Source organism: Sapajus apella, unplaced genomic scaffold (assembly GCF_009761245.1).
Source record: "Sapajus apella isolate SASKATOON/1434 unplaced genomic scaffold, GSC_monkey_1.0 scaffold16, whole genome shotgun sequence".
Lineage (NCBI taxonomy): Eukaryota > Metazoa > Chordata > Mammalia > Primates > Cebidae > Sapajus > Sapajus apella.
In genome coordinates this window covers 24,887,928-24,909,925 of record NW_022436956.1, presented here as the reverse complement: position 1 = coordinate 24,909,925, position 21,998 = coordinate 24,887,928, and the positions used below count along the sequence as shown (strand labels likewise).

The 21,998-nt window shown below is 36.1% G+C and overlaps 1 protein-coding gene across 6 annotated transcripts in view; it reads left to right on the top strand.

Annotated features, from left to right (window-relative positions):
* ZC3H12C (zinc finger CCCH-type containing 12C) overlaps window positions 1-21,998 on the top strand; it is an 84,078-nt gene that overhangs the window by 39,057 nt on the left and 23,023 nt on the right. For 5 of the 6 annotated variants that reach the window (XM_032285652.1, XM_032285647.1, XM_032285649.1 and 2 more), the window contains exon 2: window positions 9,470-10,221. In XM_032285652.1, coding sequence (XP_032141543.1) covers window positions 9,542-10,221 — 680 coding nt within the window. In that variant the 5' untranslated portion in view covers window positions 9,470-9,541. Of the gene's footprint in view, window positions 1-634; window positions 3,883-9,469; window positions 10,222-21,998 lie in introns of those variants that run through there. The other variant, XM_032285648.1, reaches the window with a different exon arrangement.

Here is a 21,998-nt window from a genome sequence, read left to right as displayed (position 1 = left end):
TAGCAACCTCAAAAAAAACAAATTTATTTGTCTTTAATTCAGGCAATATTCTTAGCATTATTTTGTGGTTATTTAAAGTTAGTTTTTAATACCTTTTAAATAGCATTTTTCAAGAGTCATTTTCTATAAGAGATCTCACAGCCTGTGTAACATCCTAAATATAACTCTCAGATATTAGAATTAATGCCTATTTGATTTTACTTCATTCTTTTACAGTATGTGTAGGAACTAGCTTTTTGTTGTTGTTGGTTGGTTTGTTCTTTTTTTAACTCTCAAAAATAATAGTTTTCGGTTAAAATTTTAATTTCGACATTTTGGGGACAACTGGGAAAATTTGATATAATCTTACTTCCATGGTGTTACCATTAGGATCAAAAGAGATTATAGGCCATTTGTTGTGGTTCATGCCTGCTTTCCCAGCACTGTGGGAGGCCGAGGTGGGCAGATCACCTGAGGCCAGGAGTTTGAAACCCAGCCTGGGCAACATGGTGAAATCCCATCTCTACTAAAAAAAAAAATACAAAAATTAACTGGGTGTGATGGGGAAGCTGAAGCATGAGAATCCCTTGAAGCTGGGAGGTGGAAGTTGCAGTGAGCCGAGATCGTGCCACTGCACTCCAGCCTGAGCGACAGGCAAGACTCTGCCTCAAAAAAAAAAAAAAAAAAAAGAGAGAGAGAGAGAGAGATTATATATTAAAGAAGAACAAGGTCCATATTGGGAAAGTGGTCCCAGGAAGTGAATTCAGATCCCATAACAGTGGCAAAGATAATTGGTGCCATACCCCTGCATCAAAGCTTACTTGTGAACTCAGAAAAAGTACAAGCCCCTCTCAAATGGTTGAAGTTTCAAATATTAGAGCCACCCTTGGCATAGACAAATTTTAGTATAATACTCCTAAAACTACACTTTTTTTTTTCTGTCATATGTGTGCATTGTGCTCAGTCATTTATTGCAGTGACCCAAACAGAGCCCAGCCCAGCTGTTTGTATTTGCCCTGCAGTGGGAAGAGGACTAGGGCCATGTGACTAAGAAAGCCAGACTGTGGGCTGTCTTCACCTACAGATGTTTTAATGTGCTTAACATTATCCAATACTAGCAACCGAGATAGTCTAAATACCACAGCAGGATCTGATTAGCTTTTTCAGATCACTGCCTTTATTTGCTGTTTGCAAAAAAGCTTAATCCAGTGCTAGAGATCAGGCTTCCTGCTGAGCCCTGGGGTAGTTTTCTCATTCTTTGTGTTCACAGTGGCAGGCATTAGTGAGCAGAATCCTCCTCCTAAATTAAAGCTATAAAGTAGTAACTATAGTAGCAAGGGATAAAGAGAAGGAAGAAAACCCCAGAGAAAAGAGAAGACTGTCTATTCATACTAAGTAGTTTCCTTGATATATACAAAAGAAAGAGTTTCTAGTATGAATTCATAAATACTGACCTCACTGTCTCTTCTAATCAGTGCATGGCTATTAGGTTTTATTTGGTTTCAGTTGTAACTACTTTGTACGGATGTATGTTACGTTTTTCATATTTATCCTACTCAATCAATCTCAGTTTTACCAGAAGAATTACATTTTTTTAGCCCTAACAGTGGACTTGATTTCTCTTTTTCCTTTCAGGGCTGATACCTTTTTTACTCGTGAGATTTCAAGAACTATCACCACCACCAAAAAAAAAAAAAAAAAAAAAAGATAAAATCTAACTTTCTTCATTTCGGGACATCCATATGCTTACCCAAGATGTGACATTTGAATTCTGTGTAATTCACACTGTAATTTCCAATAAGCTATAATGCTAGAGATGCTTTATCTTGATCCTTGATGGGTTTATGAAATTCGACTATCACCTTAAGTATTTCAGTAAGATTGCTATAACCCTTGGTGGAAGAAAGAATAGTCTACTTTAGAAATTAGTTTGTAATTTAGAACCTAGTAATTATATTTAGTTCAAAAATATTTTCATCGATTTTTAAATTTTCTACCATTTTTGGAATGGCATACATCAATAAAATATTGGAACTCTCTTGAGGAAATAGCTGTAAACAAATGATAATCTGTAATGTGGTACTTTATCTTTTAGTTTTCTTCCTGGAAACAACAATAATTTTCAGTTTTTAGTAGACAGAAGGAGTGTTTTCAGTGTGATAACTGAAAAATCTTAGCCATGTAGATCTTCTTATTTTGTAAATAGAGACGATCTCATTTGCATTTGAGTAGGCACAATAAAGACAAGGCCAGGAGTCCCAAACTAGTGTTACTTTTTTTCAACCATTCACAAATGATCCTAATTATGTGTAGCTTCTGTATTTGTGTATAAAAGGCGATTGATTTTGATTGTTTTGGGTACATTTTATATCTTTAGATTTCATGATCATATAATGAAAAAATCTAGGCCCTGCATAAATCAGCCTATAGCAGAAAATTGTATGTTAAGAGCAGTTCTTTGCCTTCACTGTTTTAATTTGCACTGGAATGAAGAGGGAATGTGCATGTGCTTGTGTTCTACATCACAAAGTAAATAGTAGAACAGCTATAGATTTCCTTTTTCTTTAGTAGGGAAATACGTTTACAATGCCTTATAGTGTTTACATTTTGATTGATTTTTTTGTATATAATCAGAGGCCACTCAAGGTATAACTTATGCAGCCCACAAAAACAAGTAGTTCATAGTATTATAAATGCTACAGTCTGAAACTGAATAAATCAGGGATAAGAAGTTTACTCACCACCGGGGCTTATTTTTATATACTTTATACACTACAAAAAAATCACAGTATTTATAATGTTAACTTGTTCCTGAGCTGAAATTTGAGTATTAACATCTTAAAAATTTTATGAAATACAAATACTTTAAGCAGTTATAATATGTTGTATATTAAAATATAATGAAAGACTTGCTTCTCTTTAATTACATGGTTAACTAGTATCCATAGTAAAAAAATTTTACACTGCTACTTGACATACATAGGATAGGTTATTCTGATGATTTTAGGTTGAAGTTAAATACTTCTGTCTAAATCTACAGTTTAGGTGACTCATTGGCACAAAGTTAGACAGAACTTGTATTTCATCTTACTATGCTACACTTTCACTGAATTTTTAAAATCAGTTCTATTTGTAATCTCTTAAGTCTTTTCCTTTTGCAATCGTATTTTCATCATCTCTTCTTTTTGTTTTTTTGTCTTGCAACAAATTAACAAATACTTAAAAATACAGATTTGTCACTATTGCCAGGGAAATAGTTTTACTATTTACCTTGTGTCTCATTTCGCCACTTATTAAAGACAGGGAATACTGCAATAGTTAATTGCTACGTTGACGCACTTCATTTTCTTTCTTTAATAAAAACGAAAAGCTAATAGACTACGGTATAGCTTCAACTTTTTGAAAACATGCAACTTTTACTACTTTAAAATATAATTGGTTTCTTTGTTTCATGCATTAAAAGCAAGGAGGAAAAGCTGAAGTCTGCCCAAGCCAGGTGTTTCTTGTTGGCAGCCTGCTCCCTAATGACTCTGCTCTCATAGAGCAGCTGCCTACTAGTCAGCTTTGTATGGCCTATTGTTGCTGCACACCCCTCGTTAATACACATGCTGCCCCGGGCAGACCCTGCCAATGACATCAACTTGCTTATCTTAGAAACCTACGAACCTGACGCAGGGTGCTGAGGTTGTCTTGCATCTGCCCGGCCAACTAATTGTGAGCTTTCTGGCCTATGATTGGCTGTTATTCCACTCGGTAATAGGTTAAGCAAAGACATTGCCATTCCATCTGTTCAACCATTCATTGTTCTTCTTGCCTGCCTGGGAGTCTGCAGCTAAAATTGTGTTAAGGAGTTTACTGCTGAAGCTGCTACAGAAACCAATGTCTTTGTATTTTCCTGCTAACGTGAGTATCTGTGCTACTTTAATGCCTTGGAAGTTAAACTTTGGTAAATATTCAGAGTATTAATTTGAACTCTGTAAAAGATAGAAAGCACTTCAAATGAAAGTCCACAAATTATTACATCGTGGCCAACATACCAGAAAATTAAATTCTTTCTGTAAAATATGTCTGCAAAGCAGATTTTTACATTTTTCTATTCTAGAGTTATGTAAATAATTACTTATAGCTTCATGAACATTTATAAGGCATTAGGCATGACATATAATCATTGGGAACTTAAAGTCGAATTATAATAAATATTCAGATATTTTTGATCAATGGTGAATTTAAATTTTATCTTGTCAAAGCCTTAAGTTTCTTAAGATGTCACTGTCGTACCTAGGTGCTATAAAATAAGATTTGATAGAACTTTCTATTGTCTTAAAAGTCTAGCTTGGGGAGATGGATTGATATAGGTAGATGTTTCAACTTGTTTTAGATGTGATGATTAAGCATTCAGTTGCTTTGTCAGCCGTCTCAGTATTCATGTGCAGTTTCTAATTTCTTCACTCTCATCTTTTTTTTCCCCCTTAGTTTCAGACATTAGATTGAAGATGTCATTCCAAGAACTATTTTCTTCAAGAGTTCTGTAAAGGGGAAGGGAGGAAGAGACAAAGACTTGCATCTATCAGTTGGGAGGGAAAGAAAGCGCATAAAGGGTTAAAAAGAGGTTTTCATTTCTACCACATGCCCTATTGTGTGAACATATGCATAAGTCTATTGAAAGTTTTCCGAAGATGGGCAGGCCACCAGTTGCTGGTCTCCTGCAGTTCCAGTAGACATCTGTTGCCCCAGAGCATTAACCAATCTGTTCAAAGGGACATCCCTCCTTTGTTAGCTAGAGGGATGCAGACAACAGCACTCACTCAAATACAATGGTAATTAAATACACAGAGACTACAGCAGTAGGTATTTATTACATATTCATTATTTTATTTCCATTGTTCTCATAGTATTACCATTTGGCTAACAACTAGAACCCACTTTTATGGCATTGTAACTTTACATTACAAACAAATCGGCTTAACAGGTTTATGGTCTAATATTCCTGATTAATATGAGGCTCTTTAGGATTAAAAAAAAAAACATTTTCTTAAATCTGATTTAGATGAAGAATTATCCAAGTTAACTAATGAGAAGTTTCAGAAAATTTGGTCACTAGATGGAGGAACTTCAGTGTGTACAATACATTTCTAGTGAATAGCCATTATATTATAAACCTGCATTCAGCTAGTACAAAGTTTCTTTTTTGTAATTAAAAGAATTAGCTACACTTCATCATCATCTACAAAATTAGCATGAATATTTAGTTCTTTTTCAACAAATAATATTAATTAATTTTTAGGTTGCCCTTTAGCAAGAAAAATTGAGTTTCCAATACAGTATCTGGAAGGAATTTCTATATTTGTAATTATAGAAATTTGTTCACAAATCATTATATATTGGCCCAGTTCCTTTTGTGTTCAAGAATATAGTGTCTTAAGGTTAATTATAATGGAGCCCTGATAATACAGTTTAAAAATTAGCTGTCTTTCTTGGAGTTTTTTTATAACTATGGGAGCAAAAACTGACCTACTTCGTGAAACTTGGACTATGCTGCTTCATGAAATTAGCAAAATTACCCTTGTTAGTTACTATTTCATTGATTAAATTTAAGATGGTTTATATGAGTTTGCATTTCAGTAAATGCAAACTTAAAAGTCTTAATAATTCATTTGGAAATGAGGAGAAAAGTATTTTCTACCTTACATGTAATAATACATTTTGTGCTGTTAATGGTCTTTTCCATCCTTTTAAAGTTTATATTAATCATTTTAAAGCACTAAACAAAAATAAAATTATATACCATTCTTTCTTCTAAAGTTTCTCAATTTCCTGTAAGTTTTACATGTTTTATTATTTTAACAAATACAGCAGCCTATTAAAATATCTTGTTTTTAAATCTTTATCATTTAGGTTTCTATTGAATGATTTCAAGATATTGCCAAATTCTGGGTTGTTTTTAAATGCCCTAATAAGTAAGGGCAATGATTTGCTAATTACAAGTGGGTAAGTAAGCATTCTAGAGATCAAAGTTTTAAAAACCAAATCTTTACCATTTGGATCAATACAAATCAGGTTATTTCAAATCTGTAGTATGTGACATAGAATAAATACGTGGCTTTTAGGCCTGGAAATTGAACTCATTTTTCCCTATTTGTACTGTTTCTATTTAGTCTCTTGTTTTGCAAGGACCAAAAATCATTTAACTGCTTGTTTAGTACACGATGACATTGGATAACCTTCTGTGAGCTAACCAATGAAATCTAGAAGATGAAGAGAGAGGCCTGTCAGTGTGAAAAAAGTTCAACCAGAATAGTTTAAGACAAAACTTATTTGCCTAATAAAATTGGATGTTAATTTTTTTTTAAATAGATCACGCTTATGTTTATCCTTAGCAATAAAAAGTAAACCTAATTATTATAAACTTTTTATTTAAAATTATGTGCAAATTACATAAATTATTATACGTTAAAAGTGTGTAGTAGTCACTAAACACATTGGTATACAAATGAGGTTTGTGTGATTTAGTTATTTTAAAAAACTGAAAATCCCATTTTCCCCCTTGTATCATGATAGCCATATAATAAAATTACATGGTATAGCAGGTTTAGGTAGTCTCATTGACACTTTTTAAAAATATTAAATCAAAGATACAGAAAGATCTAAATACTTTTTAGAGTGATTACTTTTCAGTTTAAAAACTTTGCAGTATCTGATTTTGTTTCTTTGAAAAATGTGAAAGTTAAGAATAATAATTGCACTTATCCTTTAAGCAGAACATTTCTTTCTAATATTTGCCAGTGGTTGTATTTTTCATAAGGCATTCATCTTGTCTGATATAGTAAAAAAACAAAAACCCCAAACTGCTCAATATTAAAAAATATTTCCTAGGTCAATTCAGGGATTTGGTCAGCAAGTCATTATCTTGAAGAATTATCTCACAACAGCACTTATGCAAAACCCAAACTTTTCAGGGGAGATCAAAAATGTTGCCCATTAAATGCACTTCCTGCAGTCAGAGCAGATTGTGGGGTTTACAGAACAATGATGTCGGAGCTTCCAGATTGGTTTGGCAGCTGCATTGTTCTCGGAGGGTAAACCAGACGCACTTAAGTCCCAGTCTCTTTTATAGGCTTTTGTTCATACCAAATTACTCTTTCACTGTGCTAGCATTCATGATGGCATGTTAAAGGAGTGCAGCTTAGCAACCAGCTTCTGGTTGCCAGGCAGCCCAGCTTCCAATAGGTTTTCCTCGTTTAAGATACTTTTTGGTGAGAGCGCCACGAAGACCATGGTGTGGACTTTTAACTGTATCCCTTTATTAGGATGCTGCTGTGATTTGTTACTTGCATTATGGTGTTAGTATATTACAGTAGTTAATAAATCACAGGATGTAAAAATCTGTTTTTAAAATCCCTTTCTTCAATTCTAAATAATTGGGCTCATGCGTATCCACATTAATAGGAAAAAATTGAAATGGACACAGCTTCATAATGAAGCAGATGTATATAGAGCTCTCCTAAGGGATATTTCTTTTTATGAGTTGGACAATCCGGAGCTAGGGGAATTTGATGTTTCTTTAAAACTAATGAATGCTGTATTAGTAGAACAATGATATTAAAGTTGTCTGCCTTCTCAGGGAATAAGCCCTGAGAAAACTCCTGTAGAAGTGTGTAGGAGTTCTACACTGAAGGAATCTTAAGTGTTTTATCAAGCTAAAGATTCCATGTTCTCTTCTCTAGTATTTACCATAGTTAATAAAATTTATTTCATTACTTGACTCTCTAATTAAAGTTTACCAGGTATGCTTTCAAATTTGTGACTTCTCAGAAAATCACTTAGCATTTTCTTTTAACATTTATATAATAGGTATTTTCTAGTGTAAATATGATGTTGATGAGCTTTAGAAACATTTCCTCAGTTTTCTTTTTTAGGTTAGTTTTAAATAGGTGTTTTATGACAGTCTGAAATTCAACTACCACTCGCTTGCTAATACTGTACCTGGCCAGAACACTAGAATTGCCTTAATAAGTAAATCATGAGGCCAGGCGCAGTGGCTTACATCTGTAATCCCAGCACTTTGGGAGGCCAAAGCAGGCGGATCACTTGAGGTCAGGAGTTCAAGACCACCTTGGCCAACATAGTGAAACCTTGTCTCTACTAAAAATATAATAATTAGCCAAGCATGGTGGCACACGCCTGTAATCCCAGCTACTTGGGAGGCTGAAGCAGGAGAATCACTTGAATATAGGAGGCAGAGGTTATAGTGAGCTGAGATCATGCCACTGCAGTCCAGCCTGGGCAACAGAATGAGACTCCATCTCAAAAAAAAAAAAGTAAATCATTGATGTGGCTATAGTTCTTAGAATTTACAATGAAGTACCAGAGAAAATAGTTTTATTTTTCTAACCCGTTCCTAATAGAGAAATAATGTTTCCAATAGTCTTTAAGGAAAATGGTAAAATGGCAAAAAACAAACCAATTTTAAGTAGTAAAAGTATTCCTATGTGGTGAAAAATAGGAAAAAAAAGATTACTCTTTAACCAAATGCAGATTAATGGCTAGTTAATCTGATAAAATACAGGAACATTTTCTGCCATAAAATTCAAGAAACTGAGATATTATATATTGAATATGCCTAATTGTTTGCTGCTAATTTTATGTGAGATATCATCTCTGCTTTCCATAAGTGCACATAGAATAAAACAACTTTTATTTTTTCCTGGAATGCAATAGACTGTTGTTTCCCTGGCACTTCATAAAGATAGCATAATGCTAGAAATTATATTGTGTTACCATGTTCCATAGTCAAAAAAGCATGATTACTAAGGCAAAACCCTATTAATCACTAAGAATAATTTAACTCATCTTGTAATTATTTAATTCCCTTCTGGCTATCTTAGAATATGTGCTGTTTCATTGCAGTGTCTATATTATTGTTGAAAGTTTTTCAGGTTGCTATTAAGCTTCATCCAGATTAATAATGATTTTTCAAGTATAAGTTAATGTTTCCTTTCTATGTGACTTTCTCTTTAGAAGAATATTTATAGGTACTTATGAATTCTGTTGGAGAAAATGTAAATAACCTGTCGTGAATATTTAAAACATGCATTTTGATAATATTCTATGTGTCACACTAGAATTATAAGCCGTCCTAAAAGTAGAAAAATCTGATCCATTGAGATTGAGAAGGAGCATGATATCGTGAGAAAACATGAGTTTTAGAGTCAGATGAAACTGGGTAAAAAATCCAGTTCTACTTATTTACTTTGTTGCCTTGGAGGAATGAAGAAATAAATCACTTCATTTATTTCTAATTCATAACTACTTCATCTGAAAAATGGCAGGTGATACTCTCTTGGCAAGGGTGTTAGGAGGAGAGGATGTAGACAAAATACAAAGTATTACTAGGTATTCAGTAGTTGAGTATTTCTCTTCCGACTTCTCCATTGAGACAGAAATCAAGCCATAACTATGAAATTCTAAACATTTTACATTTTTCCTCTAGGAATACGGGGTGCTTTGCATTCAGGAATACAGAAAAAACAGCAAAGTGGAGTCAAGTACACGTAACAGCTTCATGGGCTTGAAGGATCACCTAGGGCATGACCTCAGCCACCTTTATGTGGAGAGCACCGACCCACAGTTAAGTGCAGCTGTACCTTGGTCAGCAGTAGAAAAACCAACTATGGATACTGTTCATGCAGGGAAGGATGAAAAAGAGGTGTCTGAAGAGAATGCAAGCTCTGGTGACTCTGAAGAAAACACAAATTGTGATCATGAGTCAGTACAGTTGAGTAGCATTTCAGTAGAGCCGGGCTTATTAACTAAGACTCACAGGCAACTCTGCAGGTCTCCCTGTTTAGAGCCTCACATACTCAAGCGCAATGAAATTTTGCAGGACTTTAAACCTGATGAGTCCCAGACTACATCCAAGGAAGCAAAGAAACCACCCGACGTGTTGCGAGAATACCAAACAAAACTGGAGTTTGCACTTAAGTTAGGTTATTCTGAAGAACAGGTTCAGCTTGTGCTAAACAAACTTGGTACTGATGCTTTAATCAATGATATTTTGGGAGAACTTGTCAAACTTGGAAATAAAAGTGAGGCTGATCAAACAGTTAGTACAATTAACACCGTAACACGGGAAACTTCTTCCCTGGAATCTCAGAGGTCTGAATCTCCAATGCAAGAGATTGTAACAGATGATGGTGAAAATCTGAGACCAATAGTTATTGATGGCAGCAATGTGGCAATGAGGTAAGTGGAAAAATCATTACTGAAAACTATTTCCAAATAATCTTTAAAAGCTATTTCTAATTTTGTAGCTATTTTTCGTCTCAGTCATTAAAGTAACACTTTTCCGTATCCTGATGTTAACTTTAGAAAGTATTAGTTTTCCTTTCTCTTCTTTCAGGGCACTCAGCCATCTTCACTTCACTTATCTCTGTATGGAGACGCACTTTTCTCAGATATGTCTCTTTTTGTCCTTATCTGGCTAAATTTCTATGGTATAAAAATTAGTGGGTGGGCCAGGCATGGTGGCTTACGCCTGAAATCCCAGCACTTTGGGAGGCTGAAGTGGGCAGATCACTTGAGGTCAGGAGTTTAAGACCAGTCTGGCCAATATAATGAAACCCTGTCTCTACTAAAAATACAAAAAGTAGCTGGGCATGGTGGCGGGTGCCTGTAATCCCAGCTACTCAGGAGGCTGACGCAGAAGTATCCCTTGAACCCGGGAGACAGAGTTTGCAGTGAGCGAAGATACTCCAGCCTGGGTGACAGAGGGAGACTCTGTCTCAAAAAAAAAAAAAAATTAGTGTATGTTCCTGGTTTAGTATTAATCAGTAGTTTTAAGTTAATAACTTGATATGATAATATTCAACAATTTTGGAATCTAGTCAAATGATCTATTTCTATATGAAGTTAAATAACCCTAATTCTGATAGAAAATAAGTCATGCATGTTATTGGTTTGAGGACAAACCAAAGCTGTTGTTTGAATTGTTTTGTAGTTTGAATTGTTTCCATTCAATAAATGCAAATCAGAAATAATTCTTAAGGAGCTGGGGGGAAAAAAAGCAAAAAACTTTCAGTGATAATTTTTTTGGCCAGGCAGGGAGGCTCACACTTGTAATCCCAACACTTTAAGAGGTCAAGGTGGAAGCATCATTTGAGGCCAGGAGTTTGAGACCAGCTTGAGAAACATAGGGAACACCTACCTATACCAAAAAAATATATTTAAAATTAAATGAAATTTTAAAAGAATTTTTTTTTGTAATTGTGATGGTTCAATATTTAAAGCACATCTAAATTCAATCAGTTTATGGGTAATTGCTCACAGTCTTCTAGCACCGTGAAGATAAAAAGATATATGTATAAAAGCATCAGTTCTTCTTCTAGAGAGCTTAGAATTTCATATGCAGTTTCTCAGAAGATGACCTGAGGATGCCTACCAGAGAATCATCTGAGGGACTTGTTGAAAATGCAGATTTGGTATCAGTGCTATTCAAGGGAAATACAATGCAAACCATGTATGTCATGTTACATTTTCTAGTACCTACATTAAAAAGTAAAAAGTAACAGGTAAAATTAATGGAACTAATATATTTTGTTTAGGCTAACATATCTAAAATATCTTGCTAACGATCAATTTTAAAGTTATTGAATACCTTTTTTTTTTTTTTTTTTTTTTTGAGATAGGGTCTCACTCGCTCTGTCACCCAGGCTAGAGTGCAGTGGCATGATCTCGGCTCACGGCAACCTCTGCCCCCCTCAGCTTCCCTGAGTAACTGGGACTACGGGCACATGCCACCAGGTCTGGCTAATTTTTTTGTTTTTTCGTAGAGCTGGGGTCTCATCGTGTTGGCCATGCTAGTCTCAAACTCCTGACCTCAAGTGATCTGTCCCCCCCAGTCTCCCAAAGTGCTGGGATTACAGGCATGAGCCACCACTCCTGGCCTGCATTATTCTTCTGGTTTTAAGTCTTTGAAGTGTGGTGTATGTCTTACAGCACATCTCAATTCAGAATAGCCATATTTCAGGTGCTCAGTATCCTTATGTGGCTATTGAGTACTATATTGGACAGTGCACTTCTAGAGCCCCATGCAGACCTACCAAGTCAAGTTCAAAGTGTAACTCAGGCATCATTTTGTAAGTAGTATGCCCTCCAATAATGATGTATGCTGAAATTAGAGAACTACTGTGTTCTGTAGGTGATAGCAAGTTCTTTCACATAGACTATGAGGAGGACCAACCTTATAATCCTCTAAATAGCTTTCTTGGGTGGAGGCAGTATTATCTTTCTTTCATTTATAAGCAAATGCAACAAGATTTGAATTACTTACCAAGACAAAACAGAATTCAAACCCAAAAATGTCTGACTTAAAAGCCTATACTCTTCATCATATAAAAAAGAGAAAAATGAAGTTGAAAAGATTAAAGCCATATCTTACTAGAGAATTTAAAGCTGGCTCTCTAATTTAAGGGTAATTGAAGGGTTTTAAGTAGAGGAGGGCCAAGGATAGAGTTGTGCCTTATACTGATCATTTTTGCCGTGATGTATGGGAGGTAGGAGATCAGTTTGGATGCAAACAATCCTTTTAATGGAGTAGAGAGAATCTCACCAAGTGTCATAGAGGTATAGAATGTGCATATGACTTTGAGAAGGACTTCAGTAGGATTACCTCTTTTTTTGTTTGATCTTTCCCAAACTTGACCACAAAAATGATCTTTTTCTTGTAATAATCCAGAATGTATGAATGATTACCTTAGTGATAATATGTAAGACCAAAAGCCATAAAATTGCTAAAGGAGGAATTAGTGAAGGAAGGTCATAGATCCTTGAGGAACACCGACAACCATAGCTGTATACCAGAATTACCAGAAGAGTTATTTAAAAATACATCTTCTAGCATTCTACTCTTGTGGAATATAGAATTAGTCTCTAACCACATGTACCTTCTAGTTTAAATTCTTATTTCCTTAAATGAATCCAGTGCTTTTTAGATTTTTCCCTGGTTTTAGGTTTAGATGACTTGTGGTTAAGAAAATGTACTCCGGGCTGGGCACATGCCTGTAATCCCAGCACTTTGGGAGGCTGAGGCAGGTGAATCACTTGAGGACAGGAGTTCAAGACCAGCCTGAGCAACATGGCAAAATCCCATTTCTACTAAAAAAGATTAGCCAGATGTGGTGATGCATGCCTACACGGGAGGCTGAGGTGGGATGAAGGAAAGAACCCGGGAGGCAGAGGCTGCAGTGAGCTTAGATCTCGTCACTGCACTCCAGCCTGGACAACAGAGTGAGACCTCATTAAAAAAAAAAAATCTAGTGAGCCATCTAGAGTGGGAATATGATCAATTGATGTAAGAGCCCTTTGGTACAGAAAAGTGCTTGAGCTCTTCAATATGCTTCCATGACCTAGTCATCTGACTTCATCAAAATTAACTAAATCTCCATATTCTATTTCCGCTTCTTCCAAATGTTATATAAAATAAGAATGATGAAAGAAAAAGCCCAGAGCTTCATGGCTACCTCCACATGATACCATAGCACACATTCTTCTGTTGAGTGTTAGAGTGGAAGCTGGCCACAGCAGTCTTGTGTTTTTGATACGAAGACTGTTGAAACTTTTCCCCTCTTTATCATGGCAAGCCCTACCTTTTGGGCAGTGAACCCAGGTTTCTGGATTTAGATTAAATCTCTCCCGTGACTGGTAGGTAGGCCTTATTTTTGCATGTTTGTGGGAGTATTAGGATAAATGTTTGGTTTGCTAATAGTCTCAGGTTTTGAACCACTTTTGCCAGTGGGATCCATGCTTGTATGACCTCTCTGTTAGTGATAGGCAACTACCAGAAGAATTTAAGCAAGGGGAAAAGTGGTATAGTAACATTTGCCTTTAGAAAAAATCTGTGGAGAAATGTAGAGAATGGATTTAGCACTAAGATTGGAGACAAAGAGACCCACTTATATTTGAAAATATATGCAAAGGTTAAATTGTGGACAACTACTGGAAAAAGATGCACCAAGAACATCATTGCCTTTGTATACCAGTCAAATGGCAGAGAATAGAGAAATAACCATTTGCTTGAGAGTTTATACTCAGTCCCCCAAAGAGTCACGTTGGAAAACAGCTGGTATTAGTACACATCTGATTGTTAACTGGAATATTAAAAAAAAACACTGCAGGTAAATCACTGATGTAATCTTCATAAAGTTTGAGCAGAAATCAGATATAGATCACAGAGTCAGAATATGAACAGAGAAAATGCATTAAGCTGTGATAACTTTCCCCTGTATCAAGAACAATGAACTAAGCCACGCAGAGTTTAGCAGTCTCTACAATCAGGATTTAAGCTTCTGATTAATCTTTTAAAAAGTGTAAAGCCTTTCCTGTATCTAATCTGCTTTATAAAGCTGTATAAACTTGAGGACTCTTTTTAATATAAATTCAAATAGTGAAGGCTTTCTTGCCTAGGCTGTAAAATGTGCCTTCAGTTGTTTGGTTGGTTTTGCTTTCCTGTTGCCTGGTTATCATTTAAGTGCAGCACTGATTTATGGTTATAAATCATCCTGGACACCTAGTCCAAATGTATGGACTAAAAATTCAGATGAGACAGATGAGACTAAAAATTCCCAGAGTTCATACAAATTTGTTTTTGGCTGTCTCAACAAAACTGTATCAAAATTATGGGCAGTAGACCTGCATGATCTATTAAGATAGCCACCAGCTACATGTGGCTGTTGAACTCTTGAAATGTGTCTAGCCCAAATTGAGATATGCCGTAAATGTAAAATACATACCACATTTCAGAGACTTAGTACAAAAATATGTAAACTATTTGAATAACTTTTATGTTACTTATAGATTAAAAATTTTGATATATTGAGCTAAATGAAACACATACTAAAATTAACTTCAGCTGATTTTTACTCTTTTTAATGTGCTATGCCAGATAATTTAAAACTATATATGTGGCTCACATTATATTTCTATTAAATAACCTCTCAGTAGACTGTTTTGTAAGCCTCAGTTTACTGGAAGTAACATTCATTAAAGGATTGCTTAAATTCCCTCTAGGTGAGTGTCAAGTATTACAGGTTCTTCGGTAGTGCCCCTTTTCTCTTACTGTTTTCAAAGAAAATCCTTAGAGACTATGAAACGAATTCAAGAATCAGAGCTAGCTTTTTGTTGTTGTTTAATTATATCACTGTAGAGCCTGACAAGGACAGATATTAAAGTTATATTCCATTGCACCAGTTTTCAATATCATGTGGTTTAATAGACCAATCTGCGAGGAATTTTCCTATTATCTCAAGCATGCTTTTTAAACTCTAACCTAAAACTTGGCAGCCTTAGTAATCCTATTACATAGAAACAAAGTTATCACAGATCTTCACCTAACTAGTGTTACACCAGTTATACAATATGGGGAAAAAAAGTGATTAGAGTCCATGTTGTCTACTTTTGTTAATAAGACCTTTTTACATATACTTAACAGATAGTTTTCTTCATTATCTTTAGACTGATAATTCACGTGGATCTCGACCAGCTAGATGTGCTTCCCATGATTAATTTTGCCTCAAATTGTAGACCTTATATGGTGAAGGAAATCTTTTTCCTTTCCTTTTTCCTTAGCCCTTTCCAGTTCTCAAAGCTACCTCTCTTAACTGTACTGCTGTTAAGCTCATAACCACTGAAGGATAATGATTACTTCATAATAGACTTCCATAGCAATTTTGGTGTTAAATATTTTTATTGTCCTAAATCAATGACTGTCAGGCTTCTATTTTCATTTAAAGCAGTACAATCCTGCAAATCTTCATGGAAGCCCAATATTTAAAATCAAGCAAAAGCAGAGTTCTGTTTGAATTGAGGAGGGTGCACAGGGTTTTGTTCCCCACTTAAAAATTCCCTCCTGTACTCCCGGAGGGTCCTACGACACCATGGAATTTCTGTTTGGAACGCAGCTTGATAAGCATTGATTTAAATGATCTGTAACAAGGGACATGGATTTAGTTTTCTGGTGGTATGTTTAATATTTATCATCCTATGAATCAGATTTAGCTTCAGAATGATTTTGGTATACTGGAAAAGAGAACAGAGACAATAAAGTTGAATAGATATAAGAATAACAAAATAGGCATCCATAAATAGTTATGAGTCTTCAAGAGAAAAAACTCCAGCTGCCCATGAGATGAATTGTAGATTCTCAAATACAATATGAAATTTAATTGGACTACAATAAGAGAAAGTAAAATATCCTATTTCTACGTTTCCATATTTTTATATTGAACATGATAGGCAACTGCACTTCTTCCCCCTGCTTAAGGAATACAGAATAGATGTAAGAGAATGTAACAATCATCAAACATTGAAAAATGCATCAGTGAGGAGGGTCTTAAAGTTACTTTTTTAGAGTCCTTTAAAATCTATTTTCATGTGTCCAAGATGGTTTATGTAAAAATCAGATCTAAAATATGAGAAAAAAATGAAATTAATTCACCAAATATTTGAAGAACATCTGGACTTTTTATTAATAATTTAATGTTCTATAAATATTAATATATAATTATTCTGTGATTAAAATCTATACTCTTTCTCTGATATAATTAACTATAAACTTGAAGGACTTTGATACTAAAGATTCAAATATGATTTTCTAGTTTAAAAAGACTCTTTTTAAAAACACACACATGTATATATATGTATGTACATGTATATGTATATGTATATGTATATGTATATAGACAGGGTCTTGCTACGTTGCCCAGGCTGGTTGAACTCCTGGGCTCAAGCTGTCCTCCCACTTCAGCTTCCCAAAGTGCCAGGATTACAGGCGCGAGCCACCATGCCTGGCCTGAAAAGATACTTTTATATTTCCATTCTAACCCCATCATTGAAAAAATCTGCTAACTTGTGTCCTTATCATGAAAGGTGGGTTAATCTAATGACCTATTAACGTAACGGAAGTTTTATAATTATACTTTAATTTTCCAGTCGAGGCTATCCTATACAAGTACGTCTTAGAATATAGCAAACTTACAGGTCAAATTTTTAATTTAAATAAAAGATGATATATAGAAGTTTATAGAAAATCAGTTGCATGTCCTTTTGAGTCCCATAATTACCTTATTTTTTTTTTGTTTCTTTTTGAAACACTATTTAGTGATCTCTGCATATCATGCATATTGCTCTAAAAGTCACAGTTTACTTTTATGAGATTAAAGCTATTAAATAAAGATGTATTTTATTGGTTTCATTTTGATTACAAAACAAGCTTTTTTCTATTTTCTAAACTTAAATATTAAGACTGAGAGGACATGAGAAAGTAAACTAACATGTGTTGTTAGTTTGATATGTTAGAAGCCTTTGATATGCCAGGCACTTGGCTAGATTATATTACCTTATTCGGTTCTCACAACGCTATAAGGTAGGTGAGGTTATTTTCATTTTAAAGATGAGAAATTGAGATTCAGAATAAGAATCCCGAGGTCACATAGAAAAGTGGTAAAGAGAAGATTTAAACTGTCAAATTCCAGAGGCTGTGTTATTTTCACTATCTTCAAAAGCTATCTCTATTTGGAGTACTGAAATATGACATTCTAGGTACAATTTGTATCATTAGATTTTAGATGATTTATGAAAAAGACTTTTTAAGAATAGGTTTTCTATGATCATGTAAATAATATACGTATTATATAAGTTTTAGAAATAAAGATCACCTATAATTTCCAATGTTTTTAACAAGCATTATATAATATGCAAATTGTAGTAAAATCAAATTTGAAGAAATAAAAAGATAACTGAAAAGAGGTTCCTTTGTTCTTTTCTTCACTGCCATATAAAGTATTAAAAAGAGGCAGTCTCTTTTTATAGATGCCTTCATTCTCTTTTTAGGTTTTTCCATGTTTTTCAATTACTCGCCCTGTCTATCATTGGAAGATAACTGTTATAATTCTAAAATAACCCTTCCTGTTCTGTGGCTAACCTAGTTAATGGTATCTGTATATATACCTAAAGAGAACATTAATATGTAACATTACGGTTTTTTAGATATGGCAGATCTAAAAGTGGTTGGCCCATCATCTCCCCTTCTAGATCCCAGACTGAGGCACATTGTATTAAAATATGTGGTCCCTTGCATTTTTCTCTGCATTACAAAACCCACCTCTACTGTCTATTAACCATTGTAGGTGGCTAATGTAGTGCCGGTAATAAACAAGCATAGTTTAATCCTCCAATGACAATTATATATGGTGTTACAGGATACGAGATATTATTATGACTTCTTTATGTCCTTCTGTTGAAGACAGAAAAGTAGAATTTATGTGCTTTTCCAAGATATTAGTCAATATGAGTAAAGATAATCTTGTTAGAGCTATGAGACAAAGTGAATTTACAGAAAAATGAAAAATTATAATACTGAAAGTCTTTTGAAAACTATGTTAGTTAAAAGATAATTTATGTTCATTTAGCTCCCCTAATTTCCAGTTGTCCAGTTCATAAGGAGTTGCATTTGCCTGAAACTGAATAGGTATTTTTGGATAGAAGTAATGAGGTTTCAGTTAACCCAATCTAAAGTATAGTAATCCTTTTCACTGCTTGGTCTGCAGACTGATTTCATCTTATTATTCAGTATGAGCTCTACAAAAAGTTATAGAAATTTTGGGGGGACATTGCAGTGACTCTAGTAAATCAGCATCTCATCTCCTATGTGGTATTTTAGTTGCTACTGATGTTAGAACACCTCTGTTCTTCAAAATGTGTCCCATAGCATGGAAGATCCCCAGCACACAGGTACTCTTGTTGTAAACAAGCACATATTCACCAGCTCAAGGGCCCTGTCTCCCAGAATCTTCCAGATACCCAGAGTACAGAACATGATGCCCCTTAGGTTACACAGCAGGTCCCTTCACAACAAATTAACAGCAGTAAGAAACAAGAGAGAGGCATGTTCCTCCAACAGAGGACCTATTGGCTCAGGAATCTCAGAGGAAAAAGAAAAGGTCGAGATCGTTGGGAGAAATCCATAACTTGTTTTACTGGTCAGGGTAAAACGAGAAAGATGAGTAGAAACTGCAGAATTCATGGCTCTAGTCTCCCTCCACAAGACAGAACAGGAAAAGCTTAAGGCAGGAAGAACAAGCAAGCAGATGAGATTCTCCCATTTCCAGCACTGAGGTTCAACTTTGCTTCTGGTTTGTGCCAGTTGCCAGTTATTTCCTGTCTGATTTCCCAGGGGGAGAAATCCCTGGAGGGGGTGGTAAGGCTTCATGGCTGGATTGCATCTCTTGCATCCTCCTCAGTCTCTTCCAGCATCCATTTTTCCAATGTCCTGGCTTCTTTTTTTTTTTTTTTTTTCAGGCTGGAGTGCAGTGGTGCAGTCTCAGCTCACTGCAACCTCCACCTCCTGGGTTCAAGCAATTCTCCTGCCTCATCCTCCTGAGTAGCCGGGACTATAGGTTCATGCCACCACGCCTGGCTAATTTTTTGTATTTTTAGTAGAGATGGCATTTCACCATGCTAGCCAGGATGGTCTCGATCTCCTGACCTCGTGATCCTCCTGCCTCAGCCTTGCAAAGTGCTGGGATTATGGGCAAGAGCCATCATGCACAGCCTCCTGGCTTCTTATAGTAGTGACCTATTGACTTTTCATTAGAGGATCTTCTCTTATTTGTTGGTAGTCCCAGAAAGGGTTTTGCTCCCCTTTTGAACACTTCTAACTGGGAAGGTAGCACTGCAGTCTTAAGTTTCTTTGTCTTTATCTTTCTACTTTTTTTTTTTTTTCCAAAACTTGATTCCTATTGCCAATACCTGAGGAACTTGTCTGTCCTTACCATCACATACCTTTTCTTTTGCCTATGCATGAATTCCCAGTAACAAGGCTGCCATAAAAGTAAAGAATAAGGGTCTATTCTGATCTGCCCTTAAATCCATCCTTGTTAATTTAGAAAATGCCTCAGCGAACCACTGATGAAAATCAAAGGGGACCCACCCAAAAGCAGCATCGCAGCTTCTCCCAGGTCACCTCACGGTGGGTTTCTAAGCATGAGAGGAGGCAGTCTCCTCTTGTTTGAGGAGACAGTCAGCTTCCTGAGGCCAGGGCACTCCCTTACAAGACAGGTTATCATTTGCCTCGATCATGCCTGTTCCATTAGTCAAGCAAAGTCAGCCAGACCAACTCTATGGAACAGCCAGGGTGCCTCCTCACACTCAGGGCTATAGACTGGAAATGTGCCACAGAGCTCCTTGGCAAATGTTTCCAGATCTTTTCAGAGCCCTGGGAAATAACTCTTTTTAAGTTGAGTACCATCATCTAGGGAAAAGGTCATATGCACTCCTACCATATCTGATGTACCTGGCGGTCCCAGATCACTAAAAAGGCATTTGGGTTACTGGAGCTGCAAAAGGGCAGGGCTGATTTTCTTCACATTGAGATTAAAAAATAAGTTGGTTCAATGAGAACGCATGGCCACAGGGAGGGGAACATCACACACCAGGGCCTGTTGGGGGGTCGGCGGAAGAGGAGGAAGAGCATTAGGACAAATACCTAATGCACACAGGCCTTAAAACCTAGGTGATGGGTTGGTAGGTGCAGCAAACCACTATGGCACATGTATATCTATGTAATAAACCTGCACGTTCAGCCCATGTATCCCAGAACTTTAAGTAAATTTAAAAATAAAAAAAAAAAAGAAAAGAAAACATAAGTTGGTTTGTATGGCACCGTAGTGTGAGTCTTATTTTGCTGTTTGGTATCCTAACTCCTTTTGCCTCCCCTCATCCAAGTTACAAAGGCAACTACTTGCCAACCTAATACCATAATTCTAGGACAGCCTCTTATCCAGGTTCTCAAAATCCTTATTCCTTCTTCTTCATCATTTCTGCCCCTCTAGCTATGTTTTGCATATTCAGTTTAGGGAAGTTTCGAAGATGGAATCCATATTAGAATATTCTAATAAGGCTGGCAATTTTTCCCCTTCCAAGGGGAAGTTATCTCCAGATACTGTAGCCATGGGGAATCATCCATCCATCCAGAAGGTCTTTGCCCCACTCTTCTAGGTCCTAGACACAGGCAAAGAAAGGTAACAAGAAGTGGGAAAAGCAGAAAGAGCAATAGCAGAGAGGGGTCGAGAACCTGGAGAAAGAGAAAGGAGTTTCAGTTAGTCTCTTCCTCCAGTTTTGTTTATTTGTTTGTTTGTTTGTTTTGGAGACAGGGTCTTGCTCTGTTGCCAGGCTGGAGTGCAGTGGCACGATCTTGGTTCACTGCAACCTCCGTCTCCCAGGTTCAAGCGATTCCCCTGCCTCAGCCTTCTAAGTAGCTGGGACTACAGGCGTGTGCCACCTCACCCGGCTAATTTTTTGTTTTAGTAGAGATGAGGTTTCAACATGACCAGGATGATCTCAATCCCCTGACCTCATGATTCGCCCGCCTCAGCCTCCCAAAGTGATGGGATTACAGGCGTGAGCCACGGCACCCGGCCCTTCCTTCAGTTTCTTAATTCTTTCTTTGTGGCTGCCCACTTTGTTCCTTCTTTTCATTTCCTGAGATCCAGAGATACCAATAATCCTTTTGAGTGGGGTTTTTCTGAGAATTCCTGTAAATACATCAATTTGTCTACTTCAAATGAGCCTTCTTTTGACCACTGCAAAGCAGGATTTTTATAAGTATACTTGGCCAAATATGAGAGAATAAAATAAGCCTTTTATTTTTAAGAAAGAGACCTACCGACAACATTCTAGACATCTCGTATTTTTCTACTGTTAAAGCCAGTGATGAATCAAATGGGACCTTTAATGAGTTACCCGTTTTGCTCAATTGTAACTCACAATTTGCAGGGAGGCTTTGGAATTTTCCCTGGGAACCAAATCCCACTCAGCCAAAGTAGTCAGAGGGAGACTTTTTAGCAAATATTCAGAGTTCTTACCTAATCACCTGTGACCGCAAATCCTCCAACAAATTCACCCAGCAAAAGGACTCACTTGAAGTATAACAGTCATCCTTACTGCCAAATTGTTGTGATAAAAAAGTA